This window comes from Talpa occidentalis, unplaced genomic scaffold, assembly GCF_014898055.3.
Source record: "Talpa occidentalis isolate TD23 unplaced genomic scaffold, MPIMG_talOcc4v2.1 talOcc4.13, whole genome shotgun sequence".
NCBI lineage: Eukaryota > Metazoa > Chordata > Mammalia > Eulipotyphla > Talpidae > Talpa > Talpa occidentalis.
In genome coordinates this window covers 49,079,353-49,100,495 of record NW_023601322.1, presented here as the reverse complement: position 1 = coordinate 49,100,495, position 21,143 = coordinate 49,079,353, and the positions used below count along the sequence as shown (strand labels likewise).

The window sequence follows — 21,143 nt, the reverse complement described above, 5'->3', positions numbered from 1 at the left end:
TTAATGATGGAAAAAGCACAAAACTTTTTGTACTAAATAGAAAACTGAAATTTATGTTTAGGGTGTCCACTATTAACCAGGATGAGTATTTAGAAAGAATCTGGCAAATTGATTTAAAAGTTTATATAAAATGAAAATCTGGCAGGATGAAAGTTTTAGGAGAGAGTCTGGTAAGATGGTGGCAGAATGAAGACACTGGGCACGCCTCTTCTATATACTCACAAATATAATGGAGTAAAAAAACAGCCTTCCCCTTGCTCCCAGGGTAAAACAGATGAACACAGCACATACTAGAAACAAGAGTCCAGTGCAAAGGAATAGGAAAAACTTGGAAGTGAACTCTCTTTATAATGATAACAGAACAGTACAACCCACAAGAGGGAGGGGCAGCTGTTGTGCAGGGCACCATACAGCTGTGACTCAGACACATGCCAGCATCAGGGGCTCCTGAGACCCAGGACTACACTGGATAAGGAGGTGTATGATGCAGCAGCCAGGACAGAGGGTACGCTGTTGGAGAGATGCAGAGGTGGAGGTGGAGGTGCAAAATGAGGACTGCTAGCTTCAGTTTGAGTCTTTCAATATAGAACAACTAGAGCCTAAATTGGCAGGGAAAAGCAGGTAAAGCACACCTAGATCTCCTTATAAAGAAGATTACTACTCTAATCTCTGACTGGGACATTCAAAACAACTGTCATCCCATACCCAGGGCTAAAACCAAAACAAAGGAATGCCTGAAGCCTCTGTTAACAAAACAAGCAAATATTCCAGGATAAGACCGTGCTGGAAAACAGAACAAACCTTGTCTGTGACCCAGTCTCAACTACAATTCATCTCCAGTGCTGCACGTAGGGCTTAAAATTAGCCTAGAGTTGAAGCCAACATGAGACTATAAAAGACTGTAAGCCAGAGGAGTTGGCCTACAGAAGAGGATCGCTATAAATCTTCAGTACATTATTCAGGTAACCACAGCACAATAGGAAAACTGAACCCTTGAGTTTACTTTGGTGCCCTACTGCCCTGGCCCTCTTTTATACCTACTATCTTTCACTAGTACCAGTCTTCAGATTTATTCAACAAGTGCAATGACAAGTCTGAAGTCTATCCCTATTACAACCTATAAAAATACAAAATTGGGAGACAGAAGAACAAAACACAAATGCTGCAACAAAAACAAACAAAAGCCCCCTTAGAGGAAACTCAATCCAGCAGAAATGCAGAAAGTGACTTAGGAGGTGTTCAAGTAAAAGTTGTACCAACACTTACGGAACTCAAAATAAATAAATAACAAAGGATATAAAAAGGCAACAGAATAAAGAGGTAAAGGAACTAAGAAAATAGAGCTGATTTAAAAAGTACAATTGATGGATAGAGAGCCCAGAAATAAAAGTAATATGGACAACTAATCTTTGACAAAGGAGCAAAGAATATGCGATGGAACATGGACAGTTTGTTCAATAAATGGTGCTGGGAAAACTGGACCACCTGCAAAAGAATGAAACTAGACCACTACCTCTCACTGTGCGCAAAAATCAACTCAAAATGGATTAAAAAAAAAACTGGACATAAGACCTGAAACCATAAAATATATAGGAGATAATATAGGTAACACACTACAAGACATACATCTCAGTAACATCTTTGAAGACTCATCACCCAAAGCAAGGAAAAGATAAACACTTGGGATTACATCAAACTGAAAAGATTCTGTACATCAAAAGAGACATTAACCAAAACAAAGAGACACCCTACTGATTGGGAAAAAATTTCTGCACTCCATACAACTGATAAGGGACTGATCATAAACAATCCAGTCAAGAAATGGGCAGAAGAACTTAAAAGACATTTCTCCAAAGAGGAAATGCAAATGGCCAACCGGCATATGAAAAAATGTCCAACATCACTTATAATCAGGGAAATGCAAATCAAAACCACAATGAGATACCACCTTACACCAATAAGAATGGCACATATCAAAAAAAAAACAAGCAACAACAAAAGTAGGTGAGGATGTGGAGAAAAAGGAACTCGCCTACATTGCTGGTGGGAGTGCAAACTGGTCCAACCACTATGGAAAGTTGTCTGGAGTTTCCTCAGTCTACTTAAAATGGAGCTACCTAAGCTTTGGAAACAGCCCAAATGCCCAAAAATAGATGACTGGATCAAGATGATGTGGTACATATACACCATGGAATATTACTCAGCATTCAAAAAAGATAAACACATGCAATTTGCAGCAACATGGATGGTGCTGGAAGGGATCATGCTCAGCGAAATAAGCCAGAAAGAAAAAGAAAAATACCGGATGGTCTCACTCATAGCAGGAATCTAGAGAACTTAAATAAGGGACCAGGAAAATGAATAACTATAAGAAAGTGAAAATCAAAATCAACAAAAAACTATGAACCAGAGACAGTTTTTGGGGAGTGGGGGGCGGGAGGGGAGGGTTTGGGGTCAGAATGGGGGGGTTGCAAATGTATGGGGAATATAAAAATAAAATTTATTATTAAAAAAAAAATGGAGCTACCATAAGACCCGGCAATTCCACTCCTAGGGAGCTACCCAAAGGACACAAAAACATTGATTCAAAAGAACACCTGTACCCCTATGCTTACTGCAGCATTATTTACAATAGGTAAAACCTGTAAACAACCCAAATGCCCCAAAATAGAGGACTCGATCAAGAAGATGTGGCATATATACACAATGGAATATTATTCAGCAATCAAAAAGATAAACTCATGCCATTTGCAGCAACATGGATGGAGCTAGAAGGAATAATGCTCAGTGAAATAAGGCAGAAGGAAAAAGAAAAATATCAGATGGTTTCACTTATAGCAGGAATATAGGGAAACCAAATAAGACATCAGTATACAAAAATAATAACAATTCAAAACACAACAAAGCAAAAACAGACAATTACAAATCAGAGATATCCTGCAGGGGAGGAGGAGGAAGAGGGATCAGAGGGAGGAAGGGAGGAGCACAGGGGACAGTGGTGATGGTGCACAGATGCACTGGTGAAGGAAATTCTATGGGGGCTACACCTGAAGGGGTGGGGGGAAGCAAATATTGTTTAAAAATGAACAATGATGTAAGAAATATACAATTTTTAAAAAAATTTTAAAAAATAATAAAATGAAAAAATACAATTGAGGGAGGGGACTCCCTGGTGGCACAGGGGTTAAGTCTCAGTGTTATCAAAATGCTATCACTGCTGTGACCTGAGTTCGATTCCTAGCCAGGGAGCCAGCCCATATGGCGCAGCAGACCTCTCCTGTTTTGCCCACTGCTCCCCTCAGCAGTGTATTTCAGTGGATCCACCTGTTCTGGTTCCCCACTCTGTCTCTGGTGAATCCTCTCACCCTCCCCCCATACCTCTGGTCTACACCCCAGTTCTTGTATGTATAAATAAATAATCAAAAGTGAAATAACAGTCTTTAAAAAAAAAAATACAATTGAGGGGCCAAAAAGAGCAGACAAACAAAAGCAATAGAAAGAATTAATGAACTTGTTTGTAGAAAACACACAAAAAAGAACAACCTAGAGGAAAAAGAATAAGGAAACAATAGCTTTAAATGAGGGGCTAGACCAAATATGTCTAACAGACATCTCCAAAGAACACTACTTGCACATTTTTTTCAAGTACATATGGAATATTTTCAAGAATAGAGCACATGTTGGGACAGATTAAATGTCAAAAAAACTACAAAGGTCAAAACTATACCCAGCATTATCTCTGACAATAAGGTTATAACAAGAAAAAAAAATACATGAATACATGAAGACTAAATATCACACTGCTTAATAGCTATCGGATAAAAGTGGAAGTCAAAGTAGAATTAAAAAAATTCCTGAGATGAACAAAAATGATGACACAAGCTACCAGAATCCATGAGCCCTAACAAAAGTAGTCTTAAGGGAAAAGATAATCACAATATAGGCCTACATTAAAAAGAAAGAAAAATCTTAAATAAACAATCTAATACTACACCTAAAGCAACTGAAAAAGAGGAACAAGACCCAAAGTTAGTAGAAGGAAGGATAGCATAAAAATAAAAGACATGGGGCCACTGGAAGGATAGCATAAAAATAAGAGACATGGGGCCTCCCCGGTGGCGCAGCAGTTGAGCACTGGGTTGCGAAGCTGCCCGCGGCCTCTGCGGCGCTGGTTCGATCCCTGGCCGCTCCCCGGCCACCGGAGGTGGGTCCCACATGGCGCGCAGACCTCTCCTGCCGCCCGCTGCTCCCCTCAGCAGTGTACTTAGGTCCTTCTGCCTACTCTGCTCCCCGATCTGGCTCTGGTGAATTCTCTCGCCCTCCCGTGCTTCTGACTGTACCCAGTGCTTGTATAAACAAAAACAAACAAACAAACAAATAAATGAAAAAAAAAATTCAAAATATTAAAAAAAAAAATAAGAGACAAAATCAATGAAATAGAAATAGAGATCACAAAGAACATACAAAAAAAATCAATGAAACTAAGAGCTGGTTCTTTGAGAAGATAAAATACATAATAAAACTCTAGCTAGGCTAATAAAAAAAAACAAGAGAGAAATCATTAATGAACAGAATCGCAAATGAAACAGAAAAAATCACCACACAGAACAGACATAAAAAGAATCTTAAGAATTTACTATGAACAACTATATGCCAATGTATTTGACAACCTGAGGAAATACGTAAATTCTAGATCAATATAGTCTTTCAGGAAGAAACAGATTAGTTGAATAAACCAATCACAAGCACAGAAATTTAAACAGCAATAAAAAAATCTTCTAAAAAACAAAAGCCTAGGGCAAGATTTACAAGTAAATTTATCAAACTCCCTAAGAATCAATGCCCATCTTGTCCAAATTGTTTTTAAAAATATAAGAAGTACTGCTCCCTAATACATTTTACAATGCCAATATTACCATAATATCAAAACCAGACAAGGACAGCACATGAAAATTATAGACCAATATCTCTGATGAATACCAACATAAAAATCTTGAACAAAATGCAAGCAAATCAAATTCAACATATATTGTCACAAGGATGATATACCATGATCAAGTGGGAGGTATCCCAGGGATGCAACAACAGTTCCATATATACAAATCAATGTAATGCATTATATCAACAAAAGGAAAGGTAAAAATCACTGCTATTATTAATAGATGCAGAGAAAGCATTTCATAAGACTTAGCATCCATTTATGATAAAAATCCTACACAAAACGGGAATAGAAGGAACCTACTTCAATATAGTAAAAGTCATGTAGCACAAATCAACAACCTCTATAATACTCAATGATGAAAACTAATCTTTTCCCATAAGATCCAGCATAAGACAAAGATGCCCCCTGTCACTTCTATTTAACTTAGTATTAGAGGTTTTGACCAGAATTATCAGACACAGGAAATAAAGGGAATCCAAACAGGAAAAGAAAAGGTGAAAATATCACTATTTGCAGATGATATAATATTTATACAGAAAATCTTAAAGACTCCATCAAGAAGTTATTAGGAAAAACAGAAGAGTACAGCAAAGTAGCAGGTTACAAAATCAATATACAAAAATCCACACCTTTTTATATACAAACACACAAAAGGAAAAAATTAAGAAAATACTCCATTTATATTTGTTTCAAAAAATTAAATTCCTTGGAATCAATCTAACTAAGGAGGTAAAAGAACAATACAACGAAATTTATAAGACGTTATTTAAAGGACTTAGCGACATGAAGATAGAAGGCTATCCCATGTTCATGGATGGGAAGAATCAATATAGTCAAAATGATGGTCCTCTCCAAAATGACATATAAATCAACAAAATCCCCACCAAAATATAAGAAATTGAAAAATACTGAAATTTATACAGAAACACAAAAGGTCTGGAATTACAAAAGGAACACTGAGAAAAAAAGGGGAGAAATGGAGTTATCACATTACCTGACTTCAAACTTTACTATAAAACAACAGAACTAGGGCCTCCCCGGTGGCACAGGAGTTGAGCACTGGGCTGCGAAGCTGCCCTTAGGCTCTGCTGCGCCGGTTTGATCCTCGGCTGCAGGTGAGGGTCCCATCCCACATGGGGCGCAGACCTCTCCTGCCGTGCTTGCTTCTCCCGTCAGCAGTGTATTTCATCAGTCTGCCTGTTCTGTTCCCTGCTCTGGCTCTGGTGAATTCTCTCACCCTCCCGCGCTTCTGACTGTACCCAGTGCTTGTATAAATAAATAAATAAATCTTAAAAAAAAAACAAAAAACAAAAAAACCCCAAAACTCAACAGTACTAAATCTGCTAACCACCTACACAAAATAAATTCCAAATGTATTAAATATTTAGATATATGACCTGCAACAATAAAATACAAAGAAGAAAACATTGGCAATACATTCCATGAGCTCAAAGTTAAAAGGTATTTTGGTGACTCAAACCCCATGGCAAGGGAACTAAAACACAAATAGCGATTATCTCAAATTAAAAACTTTCTGTACACAAAAGAAAACACCAGATGATTAATAAGAAACCCTACTGAGGGGCCTCCCTGGTGGCACAAGGGGTGAAGACGCAAACTATGGAGCTATGCGCAGCCACCGCAGCACAAGTTCGATCCCCGGGCAGGGAGCTGACCCACATGGCGCAGCAGACCTCTCCTGTCTCGCCTGCTGCTCCCCTCAGCAGTGTATTTCAGTCAGTCTGCCTGTTCTGTTCCCCACTATGTCTCTGGTGAATCCTCTCACACACACACCCCCTCTGGCCTGTACCCCAGTTCTTATATGCACAAACAAATAAATCTTTAAAAAAAGAAAAAAAAAAAGAATGGGAGAAAGTATTTACACAATATGTGACTGATAAGAAATTAATATCAAAGTCATATAAAAAATTCATACAATTCAACAATAAAAAAATTAACAAACTAATAAATGGGCAGCATATATGAACAGATAACTCACTATCCAGATGGCCAAAAGACATAAAAAATGTTCATTGTCACTTCTAATTAGAGATGTGTAGGTTAAAACCACAACAATATACCATTTCATGCCTAGGAGAATAGCACATACTAAAAAGACCTCCAACAAGTACTAGAGAGGATGACAAGAAAGAGGAGCCCTATTACACCATTGACAGAAATGCAAACTGGTGCAACCATTATAGAAAGTAATCAGGATTTATCTTAAAAAAATAAAATGGAAACACCATATGACCCAGAAATCTCACTCTTGAGCGTATAGCCAAAAAATATGAAACCATCTATACAAAAAAAACCACATGTTCTACAACGTTTATAGCAGCATTATCTGCAACAGTTAGGACATGGAAGCAGCCTAAATATCTATGAATGGACAACTAAATCAAGAAAATGTGGTATAACGCCACCATCAAGTACTATATAACCATAAGGATGAAATGCAGCCATATTCAACAAAACGGTGGGAACTTGAGAGAATCATGTGTAGCAAAGCAGATCAGAATGATAAAAATTTTGCTTAACATAAGACACTTCATAAAATAATATAAAACACTTTCAATAACCAGTAGACGTCAGGGGCCTCTCTAGTAGCCTAGGGGTTAAGTCTCAGCGCTATCAAGGTCCCAGGCCAAGGAGCTAACCTATGTATGGCTCAGCAGACCTCTCCTGTCTTGCCCACTGCTCTCCCGGCAGTGGATTTCAGTAAATCTGCCTGTTCTGCTCCCCACTCTCTCTGGTCAATCTTCTTACCTCCTGCCCCTGTACCTCTGCCTATACCTCAGTTCTTCTGTGCAAAAATAAATCTTTTTTAAAAAAACCAGTAGACATCAATAAACATCATAAGGATTCTGAGGTTAAGAGGGAGGGAGAAGGGAAAGTGACAAGATGATTAAAAAAAAACCACTAGACTATTCAAAACAATTTCATACTGATATGATGAATGATAATGACAATGCCAGATGATACCAAGCAACTGAAATTGTTAATTTTGTTAGATGTAAATATGGTAATTGTGGCTATATAAGAGATCATATTTTTCATAGATGTATTTGGACATTGATAAGGTTATGATAAGAAGTCTGGAAATTGTTTTACAACACTTTGGAGAGAGCAGCAACAATACAGATGGATAAATCCAGTGTAAATTTGGAAATTCTAGGTAATGGTACAAGGTATTATACTTCTAAACTTTTGTGGTATGTGTCTGATCTGTTTCTTAGTAGAAAAAATCTTTAAAGATTGAAAAAAATGAAATGGAACCTTGTGGTGTTAAAAATTTTATACCACTTTATGTTTTATGGAAAAAAACCTTTTAAATAATAAAATAAGGTTGACTAGACCTTGAACTACTCTACATTTTAGGAGTTAAAAAAAATTTTTGTTCCCTAAAAGAAATACTTAAATATGCAATTACCATAAAAAAATTTCATAGAATGTACACTTGTTCACCTCAATTAGTGAAACAGAAAGTTTGCAAAGCCCAAAGAGAGGCCTTCTACTTTTTCCCCTCCAGAGAGAAGCCAGTGAGGTCTGGTGAAGGGAGCAGAGCAGTCCCCAGCAGGGCAGGCATCCACAGAAGGCAATTACTATTGACTACAGCAGATGGTGTTCTCCCCAAGGCAATTTAACCTGCCTCATGAAGATTCTGGAAATAACCATTTAGAGTTGTGTTCCAGGACATGGTTTTGCCTGGCCGGGTCACTGCTTGGGGAGGAGCTTGTCATTTCATCTCTCTGTTCTAGAGCCAGGAAGAATAAGAACATCTGTGTCCAGGCTGTGCACCTGGACCATAGGACTAGAAAGAGTTGGAATGGTTCCTCAAGCCTCTGTCACATTATTTTCCCTTATCAGTATGTCATAATATAGTTCTTTATGTGTCTCAACATCTTCCAGCATTTTCCAACTAAAGTTTTGGTGAAGTGTCAATCCTCTATTCAGAATAAACAGGAGGTTCTGTTAATTATTCATCTAAAACTAAGGCTAGACTTTGAGAATTAAAATTTATTTTAGGAACTTCCAATTTTCCAGGCCAGTTGGAAACTAGTAACTTGAGAAAGAACCTTATTTATATTTTAAGGCTCACTTACTGATAAATATTTCCATTCCCTAACTGTTGCCAAGATCTGAAAGATCTGTTAGCACTGTTGTTAAAACAAGGAAACACTGAAAACATTACAGTCTCGCAGAAAGCAAATGACTTGGACTTAGAAAATCTGGTTTCAAGTTCTATCCCATAAGCTGCAGTAAATAACATCAAGTCTCAGTTTCTTGGTCATTAACAGGGATGGAATTGCCCTTACAGACTTTGGCATCCAAATGAAATAATGACTATCAAAATGCTTTCGTGATCAACCATTCCACTCCTAGTACTTGTTTACGCAAAAGAAATGAAAATATGTTCACACAAAAACATATATGTGGAAGTAAATATCAATTTTATTCATAATCATCAGAAACTAGAAACAACCCAATATCCATTCACAAGTGAATGCATATATCCATACAACAGAATACTATTCTGCAATATTAGGGAGAGAAGTACCTGATACACACAACAACACGGATGAATCGCAAATGCATTATATAACGTTAAGACAGTCTGGAAAGGCAAACTATGAGGACAAAAACTAAAGCAGTGTTTGCTTACTGGGCACCAAAATTAGGGAGGAGGTTAGTTTTGACTATAAAAGGGCATGAGGGAACTTTTTAGAGTGATGAAAGTATTTCCTATTTTGACTTTGGAGATAATTACATGAATGCATCTTCATAAAAAAAAAATACAGAACTATACACCTAGATTGAGATGTATTATATGTGAATTACATCTCAATAAATCTGAATCACAAAATGCTGCAGAAGATCAGGTAATACCTTACTTCATCTTTGAAAGACCAGTAAACTATGTTATCTCCATAAATTATTTTAATAAACCTGAACTGAAAAATATAAGATATTATATAAGTTCAGTCTGGTACTAATGAAAGCAGTGAAGAAGATACTTCTTTCAACTTAAAACATATCTTACTATTTTACTTTCCAGCTAAAACTAAACTCTAAACTAATATACACATTTTAACAAAGCTGCCTCATAAAGCAATGTAAATGAAAAATGCAGAATACCAAAGAGATTATATAATAGAAAATTGCTAGAAATCATCTAACCAGAATAAAAAGACTGGGTAAAATAGATAAAAAAAAGGACTGTATCAAAACATTAAGAGTAATCTGTGTATCAATAATAGGAGTATGAATATTTACTTTCCTTTTTTTTACTTTTCTGTATGTTATGAATTTTGAGTATAAAATAGTTCTATAGTGGCAAACATTTTTAATTTATTTGGGTAGTATAATTTCTTAAGATCCAGTTTAATGTTTGCGCAATTAAAGAAAGTTTTAAAAAGCACAAACTGAGGTTCTTCAATATTAAAGTAAATTCTTACTTATAAAACCAGTGAGTGTGCAAATTAATACAGAAAATCCCTATTTAAATGAGTTCTCACTCAAATGCAACCAGTAAACTACAGGGCCCAACACGCCCTGCATTTCCAGTGGGCAATGAGGTTGTTTTTATCCCCAGGGAAAAGAGGTTTTTCTTTGCCCAGCAACAGTTCAGCCAATGGGAGAATGCCATAAACAAATGAATGAGAAGGCAGCAAACATCAAACTCCCAGTTTCCTCCAATTAACCCTGTGATTACAACCCCTATGAAATCCATGTAAGTTTGTTCTGGTTTTTATTCTAAGAAGTGAGGGGTGCAGAACATGCGACTGTACTTTGCAAATTGCCTTTTTGTTGCTGTTTCTCAATAAACCTATTTTGTTGGTACTATAAGAACAAAGCTATATAAGTTTTAATGCATATTGTGTAAACATCAGTAATCAACAAAAAAATTGTACCTGCACTGATACTACTTTGGTATCATAGGTATTTTAAAACAAATAAATAAAATGAAACATCTTCGAACAATTAGGCTTTATTTCAAAGGATAAACATAATTATAATTCGGTTATAACACATCTATCTTGACATATTAATACTCTTTAAGGAAGAAATCAGACACACTTTCAAACTCAGAAATACCAACCAAACTCATGTTGTTCTTTATATTCTAGCTGATTCATAAACGTTTGTCCTGAAAATAACATACTTAAGTGAAACAGTAATGAAAACAGAATTTATCCATGGTTAAACAAATCAACCAATACACCAACTACCAAAGTATATCAAATGTCACCCATTTCTTACAAAAATCTAACAACAAAAGTTAAATCCTACTTACTTAAAAATTACATCAGGCCTATCTCATTACTTTTGGACATTAATTTCAAAGATTTTCATGAGAATTAACTGAAGTAAAACAGGACCTGAGTACAGCCACAACTTTTAAGAGCCGGGAAGCAGAATGAAGATGAAAAAACACTACAAGAAAACAATGTCATAAAAGGGAAGAGGAAACACTGTACACCATAAATCAAAATATCACCAGTACAGTTACAATCAAGGTAACTGTAGAAAGAGACTTATGTAAAATTTAGTTAGCACCATTAAGGAAAAAAGGAAGAGAAGTTTATTTTTAGATTACCATGATTAATAAAGCCCTGAAGTTAGCTGAGTTAATTCTATTTTTTTTTTTAAGATTTATTTATTTATTTATACAAGCACTGGGTACAGTCAGAAGCGCGGGAAGGTGAGAGAATTCACCAGAGCCAGAGCAGGGAGCAGAACAGGCAGAAGGACCGAAGTACACTGCTGAGGGGAGCAGCGGGCGGCAGGAGAGGTCTGCGCGCCATGTGGGACCCTCCTCTTGTGGCCGGGGATCCAACTGGCGCTGCAGAGGCTATGGGCAGCTTCGCAACCCAGCGCTCAACCACTGCGCCACTGGGGAGGCCCTGAGTTAATTCTATTTCTAACTTAAGACAAAATACACTTTTAAACTATAATTGTAAGAAATAACCTATTTTGAAATACTAATTTCAGATCATCTAAGATTTAATAGTTAAATTGATTTTTTAGAGAAAGACTATATATTTAGCACATAAAATGCTAAATAAACATTCAGATACCCAGGTAAGTGCTAAAATGATACATTAATGATTCAGAGATTAATGATCCAGAAACCTAGGTTCAAATATTTTCATGAAATAGAAAGCCTACCTCATCCTAAATATGACCATAAAATTAGCCAAAAGTACCCACAAATAAAAGGTTTTTCTATTTTTTTTTTTTTTAAGGATTCATTTATTTGTGCATACAAGAGCCGGGGTGTAGGCCAGAGGTGCCAGAGGGTAAGAGGATTCTCCAGAGACAGAGTGGGGAGCAGAACAGGCAGATCTACTGAAATACACTGCTGAGGGGAGCAGCCGGCAAGACAGGAGAGGTCTACTGTGCCATGTGGGTTAGCTCCCTGGCTGGGGGGGACTGAACTCCTGCTGCAGTAGCTGTGGATTGCTGAGACTTAACCCCTTGCGCCACCAGGGAGACCCTGGTTTTTCAATTCTTAGTACAAAGTGGCTCTTGAGATTTCTCGGAGAGATGAGTACTGATCCAAATTTTAAAAGTTCTTTTCACAAATGCAGGAAAAAAACAAGTAACAATCTTGTTAAAAGCAAACTCCTTTGTTACTGATTTTTGCTTCCTGAAATTGGACATCTAAATCACTTATTATATGAGCAAGGAGTACACCAAGGCAGCAATTTTACTTTATGTTTGAAGTTAGACTTTTTTTCCTGTCAGAAACACAAAATAAACATTTATATAGGGACCACCCTTACTCATAGCAGCTTGTAGTAGTGGTAGGAATGACTGTGCTGCCTTGAGACCATGCTGGTAAAAAATATTTACATAACTATGAGCTTCCAGAGAACACTTTTCTAATACTTAGTTATTTCACAAGTACAGAGATGGCTCAATATAAACAAATGTTCCAACTTGTCCTCTTAGTACATCATTTCAACACTATAGATGTTCAAACCAAATAACAAAAGAAATCTAAATTCCCCCAAAAAGAGAGTAGCAGTTTTCTTGAAACTTCTATAGGATTGCCTTTTAAAAAGTATGTCCCCCCTTCATTTCTATACATGTTCTTTTATAAGTATAAAAAGAAAGGATATTATTGTTATATAAAATGTCAATAGTGGCCTCCCTGGTAGCCTAGTGAATAAGTCTCAGGGCTACTACCCTCTTAGCCCTCCAGCGGCAAAGCACCCTGAGTTCAATCCCAACCAGGGAGCTAACCCACATAGTGCCGCATACCTCTCCTGTTTGGCCCACTGCTCCCTTTAGCAGTGTATTTCAGTGGATCTGCCTGTTCGGCTCCCCACTCTGTCTCTGGTGAATCCTCTCACTCCCTACACCCCTGGCCTATACCCCAATTCTTCTATGCAAAAATAAATTAAAAATCTTACAATAAAGAAATAATTCTTTAAAAAAATAAATAAAATGTGAATGACTCTTCTGTTTTGTTGAATGTAAAAGCAGAGTTTTAATGACAAATTAGTATGTGTAATGGAAAGCAAAGCCCACCAAGTCTTAATGTCTTCCGGATTATCAACCACTTGGAGAACCTCTTAAAAACTTAGGACTTTTCCTCCAGAAAACAGTACATATATATTTTTTAATGTAATTCTGGGGAATCTCCCGAAGTCCTTAGCCAACTGAAGAGAATGAGACTAAAAAAAGGGCTTTCAAGTTCAAGTTTCCAGCTGAATCAATCTGGTCGCCTACCACACTGTAACAGGGTGGTCCCCAGGAAAGGGGGAGGTTCCAGGTTTCCTGCCCCACCCAAGGGAGGGTGGAGCTGAGCAGGGAGAGAAGAAGCTGCAGGAGACTGAGAAAGGAAGCAGGATGGAGCCAGAAGGAGACCTGGAGGAGGCACATGGAGCCTAGAGACACATGAAGAAACTGTGCTTGTCTTTTGGTCGCGGACTGGGTGACACAGATGTGGGTGAGACCTGTGGGGAGGTGACAATGGCAGCTTTTATCTTGATTTTGATCTTTTCCTTCCGGGCTTGTCTGGTTGTTTCTGACCCTTTTCTGTGGGTCCCCACTGGAAGATGCTTTAGACTTGTGGCAGGCTTTGGGGCCTTGCTCTGGGCCGATCCCCTATGGATGGGACCCACGAGGGGATGGGTAACTTTGGGTGCTTCATTTAGAAACTAGATTCTTTGCCTTTCCTGTATTGTTTCCTAGTTTTATTAAAGTTCCTTCCCATTAAAGTCTCATATGTTTTGTGTTGATGTGGCGGATGGCAGAACCCATTTAGAATAGGCAGGTTTGAGGGGTTTGGGCTTCCCCTCTCCCTGTCCTGTAACAACACTACAACAAAAAGACAAAAACCAGCCATGTATCCACCACCCACCACCACCCACCACCACCACAACAAGAAAATCAACCAGTCAAAACAAGCAAACCACAATCTTCTCTTCAGGAAAAAGATCAGCCTTAGAGCAGAGGTTAGATACACTCTATCAAGGGTTTCCCTGCTCACATGCACACATCTGTAACCAGGTTATTATTGCCTCATTGTTAATGATAACATCTCTTAAGGAATGTTATACATTTGAGGAAAGGCTGTCACATGAAAGAAACATAAATTAAAAAAAAAAAGTCTTGGAAGAAAGAAAGAATCTAGGTAATGGAACAGGGGGAAAACACATCTGTGCCTCTACCTATAAAACTTCCAATAAGTATTCGCAGAAATAGCTAAGAAAATGGGCATCCAGGGGCCTCCCTGGTGGCACAGGGGTTAAAGACAGTGCTATCAAACTACTACCAGCCACTACTGCATGACTTCGACCCCAGTAGAGCCAGGGAGCTAACTCACATGGTGCAGCAGACCTCTCCTATCTTGCCTGCTGCTTCCCTCAGCAGTGTATTTCAGTACATCTGCCTGTTCTGCTCCCCACTCTCTCTGGTGAATCTTCTCACCCTCCCCGCCATGCCCACACCTCTGGCCTACACCCCAGTTCTTGCATGCATGCATAAATCTTAAAAAAAGAAAGAAAGAAAATGGGCATCCAAAACAAGTGTTAATATGAAAAATTAATAAGCTTAAAACAAGAGGTCCTGACATTTATCACCAAAATTTTAAAATTTAATAGAAAGGGTTCAAAGGTAAAGTCAAGGAAATTTCCCAGAATACAGAATAAGAAGGAAGCCCTGAGCCAACATACAAGAAACCCATCTAGTCTTAAGGTAGCATGCAGGAAAGGTCAATATGAAGAGACCACAGAAAGAAAGAAGGAGGGGGGGAGAGGACAAGAGAGGAGAAGAGAGGAGAGGGAGAGAAAAAGGAGAGAGGGGGAGCAGAGGATAGAGAAAGAGAATATGAACGAACTGAAGAAACTTCCAAGTTCAGGTGGTAGACCTATTGGTGAGTCTTCGGATTTGTGATGTCCAATATGGTAGCCATGAGTGACATGTAATTGTTTAAACTTAAAATAATTAAAATTTAATAAGATTTAGAAAGCTGTTTCTTGATCACATCAGTAGTATTTCAAGTGCACCATAGCCCTGCGTACAATTTCTACTATACTGGACAGAGAAAATAGAGACCATTTTTATCATCAGAGAAAGTTCTAGTGAATAACATTGCTTCAGCTAATTCTATCCCAGCCTTCAAACTCCCCGCCTTCCCCAACCCAGACCAGCCCCAATGCAGTCAATGTGTGGTGAAGAGACAAGCTATCCCACTGAGCCCCAAATAGAATGAAAATTCATGAGCAAAATAAATGTTATTTTCAGTCACTGATTTTTGGGATGGTTTGCTACCTAACCATAGCAAAAGAAACACAAGGAAAGTACAGCTAAGAATGTGCAGTAATCGGTTGGGGTTCTGGAGTCCATAAACTAGTCAAATGGTGGAACTAATCACACTTTACTTCCACATCCGATAAGCATTTGTGAACAAGCAAACAGGAAAATCCTCAATACTTGAGCCATTGATATTTTTATCCTCAAATACTATGCTACTTTGTACCAAAAGAGTTGTCTCTACTACTCTAGGAAAAGATTTGATGATTCCTATTGAAAGAATAACAGGAATGTGAAAAATATTAGCATCAGATAATTAATGGTTAAAAAGAAGTCCCAGCTTCTTTTCAATGAGTTTACTAGAATAATCATTTAACAGGTGATTCACTTGACGTTACAATTTTTATACTTTTTTCTCCAAGTGTTTTGTCAGTCTTTAAAATATTTTTAACTAAAAAGTGAAACCAAGAACAATTATTAACCAAAGTTTTCTCTTTTAAATTCTCCCTTAGAAAGTAAGATACTTTAAATAAATCCAATTTTTAATTATTTGAACTAATGGAAATTATAGATTTGGAGAATCAAAAACCATTTGGAATTTAAGTGAATTTCCACATAAACATGAATATAGCATCTGCTAAAAGACTTTATTTGTAATAATGAATAATGAAGCTACACTAAAACAATCTGGGAAGTAGCACAGATTCCCATATGATCATAGCCCAAAGATGGACTTCATATGAAAATCATCAAACTTTCAGGAAGCTCAAGGCTAAGCAGATGTGCCAAACCAAAACTCCCATATATAAAATTAGACAATATTAAAAAATTAGTTAATTTTAAAATTGCTAATAACTATGTTTTAAAGAGTTCTTATCTTTAAGCTAGGGCACAGATAATCAAACTTTGATTAAGCAGTAGCAGGAATTTTTTTTCTTTTTAGAATTATTTATTTATACATAGAAGAACTCGGGTATAGGCAAGGTGTGGTGGGGGAAAAGGATTCACCAGAGACAGAATGAGGAGCAAAACAGGCAGATCTACTGAAATATACCACTAAGGGGAGCAGTGAGCAAGATAGGAGAGGACTGCTACCCGGTATGGGGGTTAGCTCCCTGGACAGGGATTGACTCAGACTGTGGAGGTGATAGCGCTGAGACTTAACCCCAGCCACCAAGGAGGCCCAGCAGGAATTTTCTTGAAATTAAAACAGAGCTCGGGTGGACAGCAGGGGAGTAATGATGAGGTAACAATTGCTGTAACTGCTGATGAGTAGTTCATTATACTCTGCTCTCTTCTATTTATACTGAAAACATCTATAGAAAAAAAAATTAAAAACTAATCAACCAACCAAATCTCGTCAAATATTTGCTCTGAAATACAAAATAAGAGATGGTGGCAAACTACACCAACATAAAGGTCGCACCTCCTAGAATTTCAGTGATTAATGAAGGACCAAAATGTCACAAATAAGCACAAAATACCTCTGAACTATAAAAATCATGACCATGTCCAGTATATATACATAATTACTCTCATGTCAGGATTAATCAAGAAATAGCTGACTCATACTTCACAGAGAATTCTAGTATGTTTGGTTACTGTGAAGTTCTTGGCCAACAGTCAATAACTAGAAGGGAGCTTAATAAAGACAGACACACAAAAGGCACAAGACTGCTAATGATCTAACAGGATGGGAAGAGAGAAACACTATATAATACATGAGGTTCACCACTAATTAACACAACTTTATAGGGCGTAATAACCTGTATGTTTAGTAGAAAGGCTTATACATTTCAGTCAAACACAGACAACGTTTCATAGCCACTGATTAACTATATGAATCTAGTCAAGTTACTTTACTTTCCTCCTCAGAAATATGAGGGCAGGGCAGTAGCTACATCATTGATCTGGCCTTTATGACTGAAAAAAATAATTGTCAAGTATCTTGAACACAGATTCCCTTGTCCCAATCAATAACTTGACTGCAATCTGGATATAGATTTGAGCCAGAAGCACCCAGCTCAACTGCTCCCAGATTCCCAACTCTCACAAAATAAAAAAATGGACCCTTAGAACAGATTAGCGGAGAACTGAAGAGTAAGGAATGAGGGTGGGTGAAACACAAAGGTCAATTGTATGGTGATGGATGGAAACTAGACTTCTAGTAGTGATTATGATGTAGACATATGTTGAATTATAATGTACAAGAGAAATGTACATAATGCTGTAAACCAATGTTACTGCAATAAAACTTTTTTTAAAAATAGAAAAGTTTTCTGTGTGAAATAATGTTTACTGCACTAAGTTGCTACTTTTGGGAGTAATTTGTTACACAGAATAGACAACTACCATATTATACTTATGATACAATTCATTCACCACTTAGCTAATTTTTCTTCTAAATATAGTAATGAACCCTCTTTGCTATGTAAACTAGCTTATACAAGAGAGTCCTTCAAATTATCTGAGTGCTCATCACTTTGTGATGGCATGTTTATAAAGCAGGATATTATTTTGGTACTGAACTTCTTGAATTAGAACCTGCTTGTATGCAAACAATTTGTGGGGGCAAAACTCCAAACCAGTGCATCATGTGGTTCAGTACCTCAAGCCCAGACCTAATATTCAAGCTTTACACTATATTACATATATGCTCTCTCTATATGTGTGTGTTCTATATTTGCTCTACTAAATATATTAGTATTAATAAAAAGTACACTTAGTCCTACCTGAATGAGGCATTTGCTCACATCACTAGCACAAAGTGCTTTGTTACAACTCAGTGACACAGGGACCCAAGTCAGGAACACCAGGATGGCTAGAGTAAGCATAATAACAGAGTATGACTTCATGTTTCTTCAAAAATGCAACTTCCAGGAAGCTAAACAAACAAAAAAGGGAAAAGAAAAAAAAAACTTTAAAGGCAAATGTTAGAATAAAAACAAATAGAAAAATAAAGAACAAGTAAATGAAGACTCACTGTGTTTAAAAGACTTTCGAATGATCATCTAATGATCATTCTAATGGAAGATTAAACATTTTTTTTTTTTTTTAAAGTGACAGTCTTTTATTTATTTATTTATTTGTTTGTTTTGTTTATACAAGCACTGGGTACAGTCAGAAGCGCGGGAGGGTGAGAGAATCCACCAGAGCCAGAGCGGGGAGCAGAACAGGCAGAAGGACCGAAGTACACTGCTGAGGGGAGCAGCGGGCGGCAGGAGAGGTCTGCGCGCCATGTGGGACCCTCCTCCGGTGGCCGGGAAGCAGCCGGGGATCGAACTGGCGCCGCAGAGGCCGCGGGCAGCTTCGCAACCCAGCGCTCAACCGCTGCGCCACCGGGGAGGCCCGGAAGATTAAACATTTTTAAAAAAACTACAATCCTATATATTTGTCTCATTAGTCATCTTCCAAGATCTAGAATGAAATCCTCCAACCACCCCAAAATGGGGCTATACGAGTTAAAGTGAAAATACACACAATTCACTTATAAATACTACATATTAGAACATAATATGTTCTTTATATATGTATATTCATGTATATAAACCCTCAGTAACCTGAGAGTATATCAAACAAGTAACTAGTTTCAATACTACACTGCCACTATTCAACGTTACTTTTAGGCCATAATTCAACTTTTAACCCATATAAAAATAAGCAATATTATATTATAATTCAAGAAGTTAACAAAATTTTAATTGTTAGAATTAATACAAATATATAAAATGCAAATTATTCTAGTGATTATGATTATCTTATTTTGTCATTTAACTTAATTAGCTAGAATAAAGTACCTCAAAGAAAGGAGTGGACAGTCATTCTTTAAAAATTTTACCAAAAAAGGGGGGGGGCAGCAAATAATTACATTAATAACTTTGGGTAACTTACTAAAATCTGGAGATATTATTCTAAGTCTATTGATACCATAGATTCAAAGTTGCTAATATGGCAGTTCAAAAAGAAAAAGGAAAAAAGACCAGCAGAAATTCTGACAGTGGTTAAACAACCAACATGGTTATTACACTTTCAAAAAAGAGAAGATAAATTGCTTGGGGTTAAAAAATACCCCCAAAAGAGAATTAATTTAAATAAACGACTACTGATGTAGAGGGATGAAAACTGGGTTTATGGGCCTTTATGATTACCGTAAAGTTTTATTAAGCACAATATGAATATTACGAAGTACAATAAAGCAGGTGAGAATAAAAGGCTTTATAATAGGCATGACTCAATTTTGAAAAAGAAAGCCCTGATGATTGTCTCTGAGGCCCACAAACTATTCCCTAAAGACTGTGAGCAACCCAGTTTTCCCATTTATTGAACAACAAATACCAATTCAGTTGATTTCTGAAGCCACCAGTATGTGGAGGCCAAAAGCGGCACTTGAAAGCCAAATTTGCCAGACTGGTTTTCATCCTACCACAACTAAAAGGGGGGATTTTCTTCAAGTCTTACGGCTGTTTCCTGACATATTTAATAAACCATCCCGCTCCCGAAATCCAACTGGAAAAAGCATTTGAGTTAAGACGGGCAAGCACAACTCAGGTAACTAAACGACCGAAAGCGCGTCCCTCCTGACTGAGGAGCCTGACAGACCCCCGCGTCCCGCCGCGCGGCTCTCCGGGCCGGGCCCCCGCGGGCGCCGGGCGGGCAGTGCCAGCAGCAGCCTTTGTGCCGCGCCGGGGAGCCCGCGCCGCCCGGCCGGGAGGCGGAGGCGCCGGCGGCACCGGGCGGGTCTTCGCCCCACGGAGGTGCCGCCCGCTCGCCGCCCCCCGCCGCCCCCGCCTGGGCCCGCGCCCAGCACCCACCCGCGGCGGCCCCCACGTCGCTCCCGCGTGGGCGGGGCCCTGGCCTCCCGCGGGCAGCGCGGCTCTCCCGGCCCCGCGAAGTCCGCGGGGCCGCGGCCTCGGCTTTCAAGAGGCCCCAGCTCGGGCCCGGCCCCTCCCCGGCCGCAGAGGCTGCCCCCGCCTGGTCCCGCTCACCGTGAGCCGCGGCGCCGCCTCCCGTTCGTTCCCCGGCGGGTCCGCGGAGCCCCGGGCGCGCCGCGAGGCTGTGCGAGGAGGCAGGCCGCGCCCCCGGCCGCCCCTCCGAGCAGCGCCCGCGAGCCCCGGGCGCCTTAAAGACACAGGCCCGCCCGCGGCCTCCTCCCGGCTCCCGACTCCCCGCTCTCCCTCCGCCCTCGCTGGGGTCCCGGCCGCCGCAGCTCCCGCCGGGAGGCGTCTCTCACTCCCCCAGCGCTCGCGTCAGCACACGCCCCCCGCCCGCGAGCGGCCCCCGCCCCGGCCCGGCTCCGCCCCCGCCGAGGGCCCGCCCCCGCCAGGTCTCGGCCCCGACCCCGACCAGGCCCCGCCCCCGCCCTCCCCGGCCGAGGCCTGCCCCCCGCCCCCGCCCGGCCCGCCCCCGCCCGGCCCGGCCCGCCCCCGCCCAC

General features: G+C 39.3%; 1 protein-coding gene across 1 annotated transcript in view; it reads right to left on the bottom strand.

Moving 5' to 3' along the window:
• TWSG1 (twisted gastrulation BMP signaling modulator 1) overlaps positions 1–20,775 on the bottom strand; it is a 79,329-nt gene extending 58,554 nt beyond the window's left edge. The window contains exons 1-2 of the mRNA XM_037508838.2: positions 20,698–20,775; positions 18,445–18,596 (exon numbers count right to left, since the gene is read on the bottom strand). Coding sequence (XP_037364735.1) covers positions 18,445–18,567 — 123 coding nt within the window. The 5' untranslated portion in view covers positions 18,568–18,596; positions 20,698–20,775. The remainder of the gene's footprint in view (positions 1–18,444; positions 18,597–20,697) is intronic.
• Between the last annotated feature and the right edge of the window lie 368 nt (positions 20,776–21,143).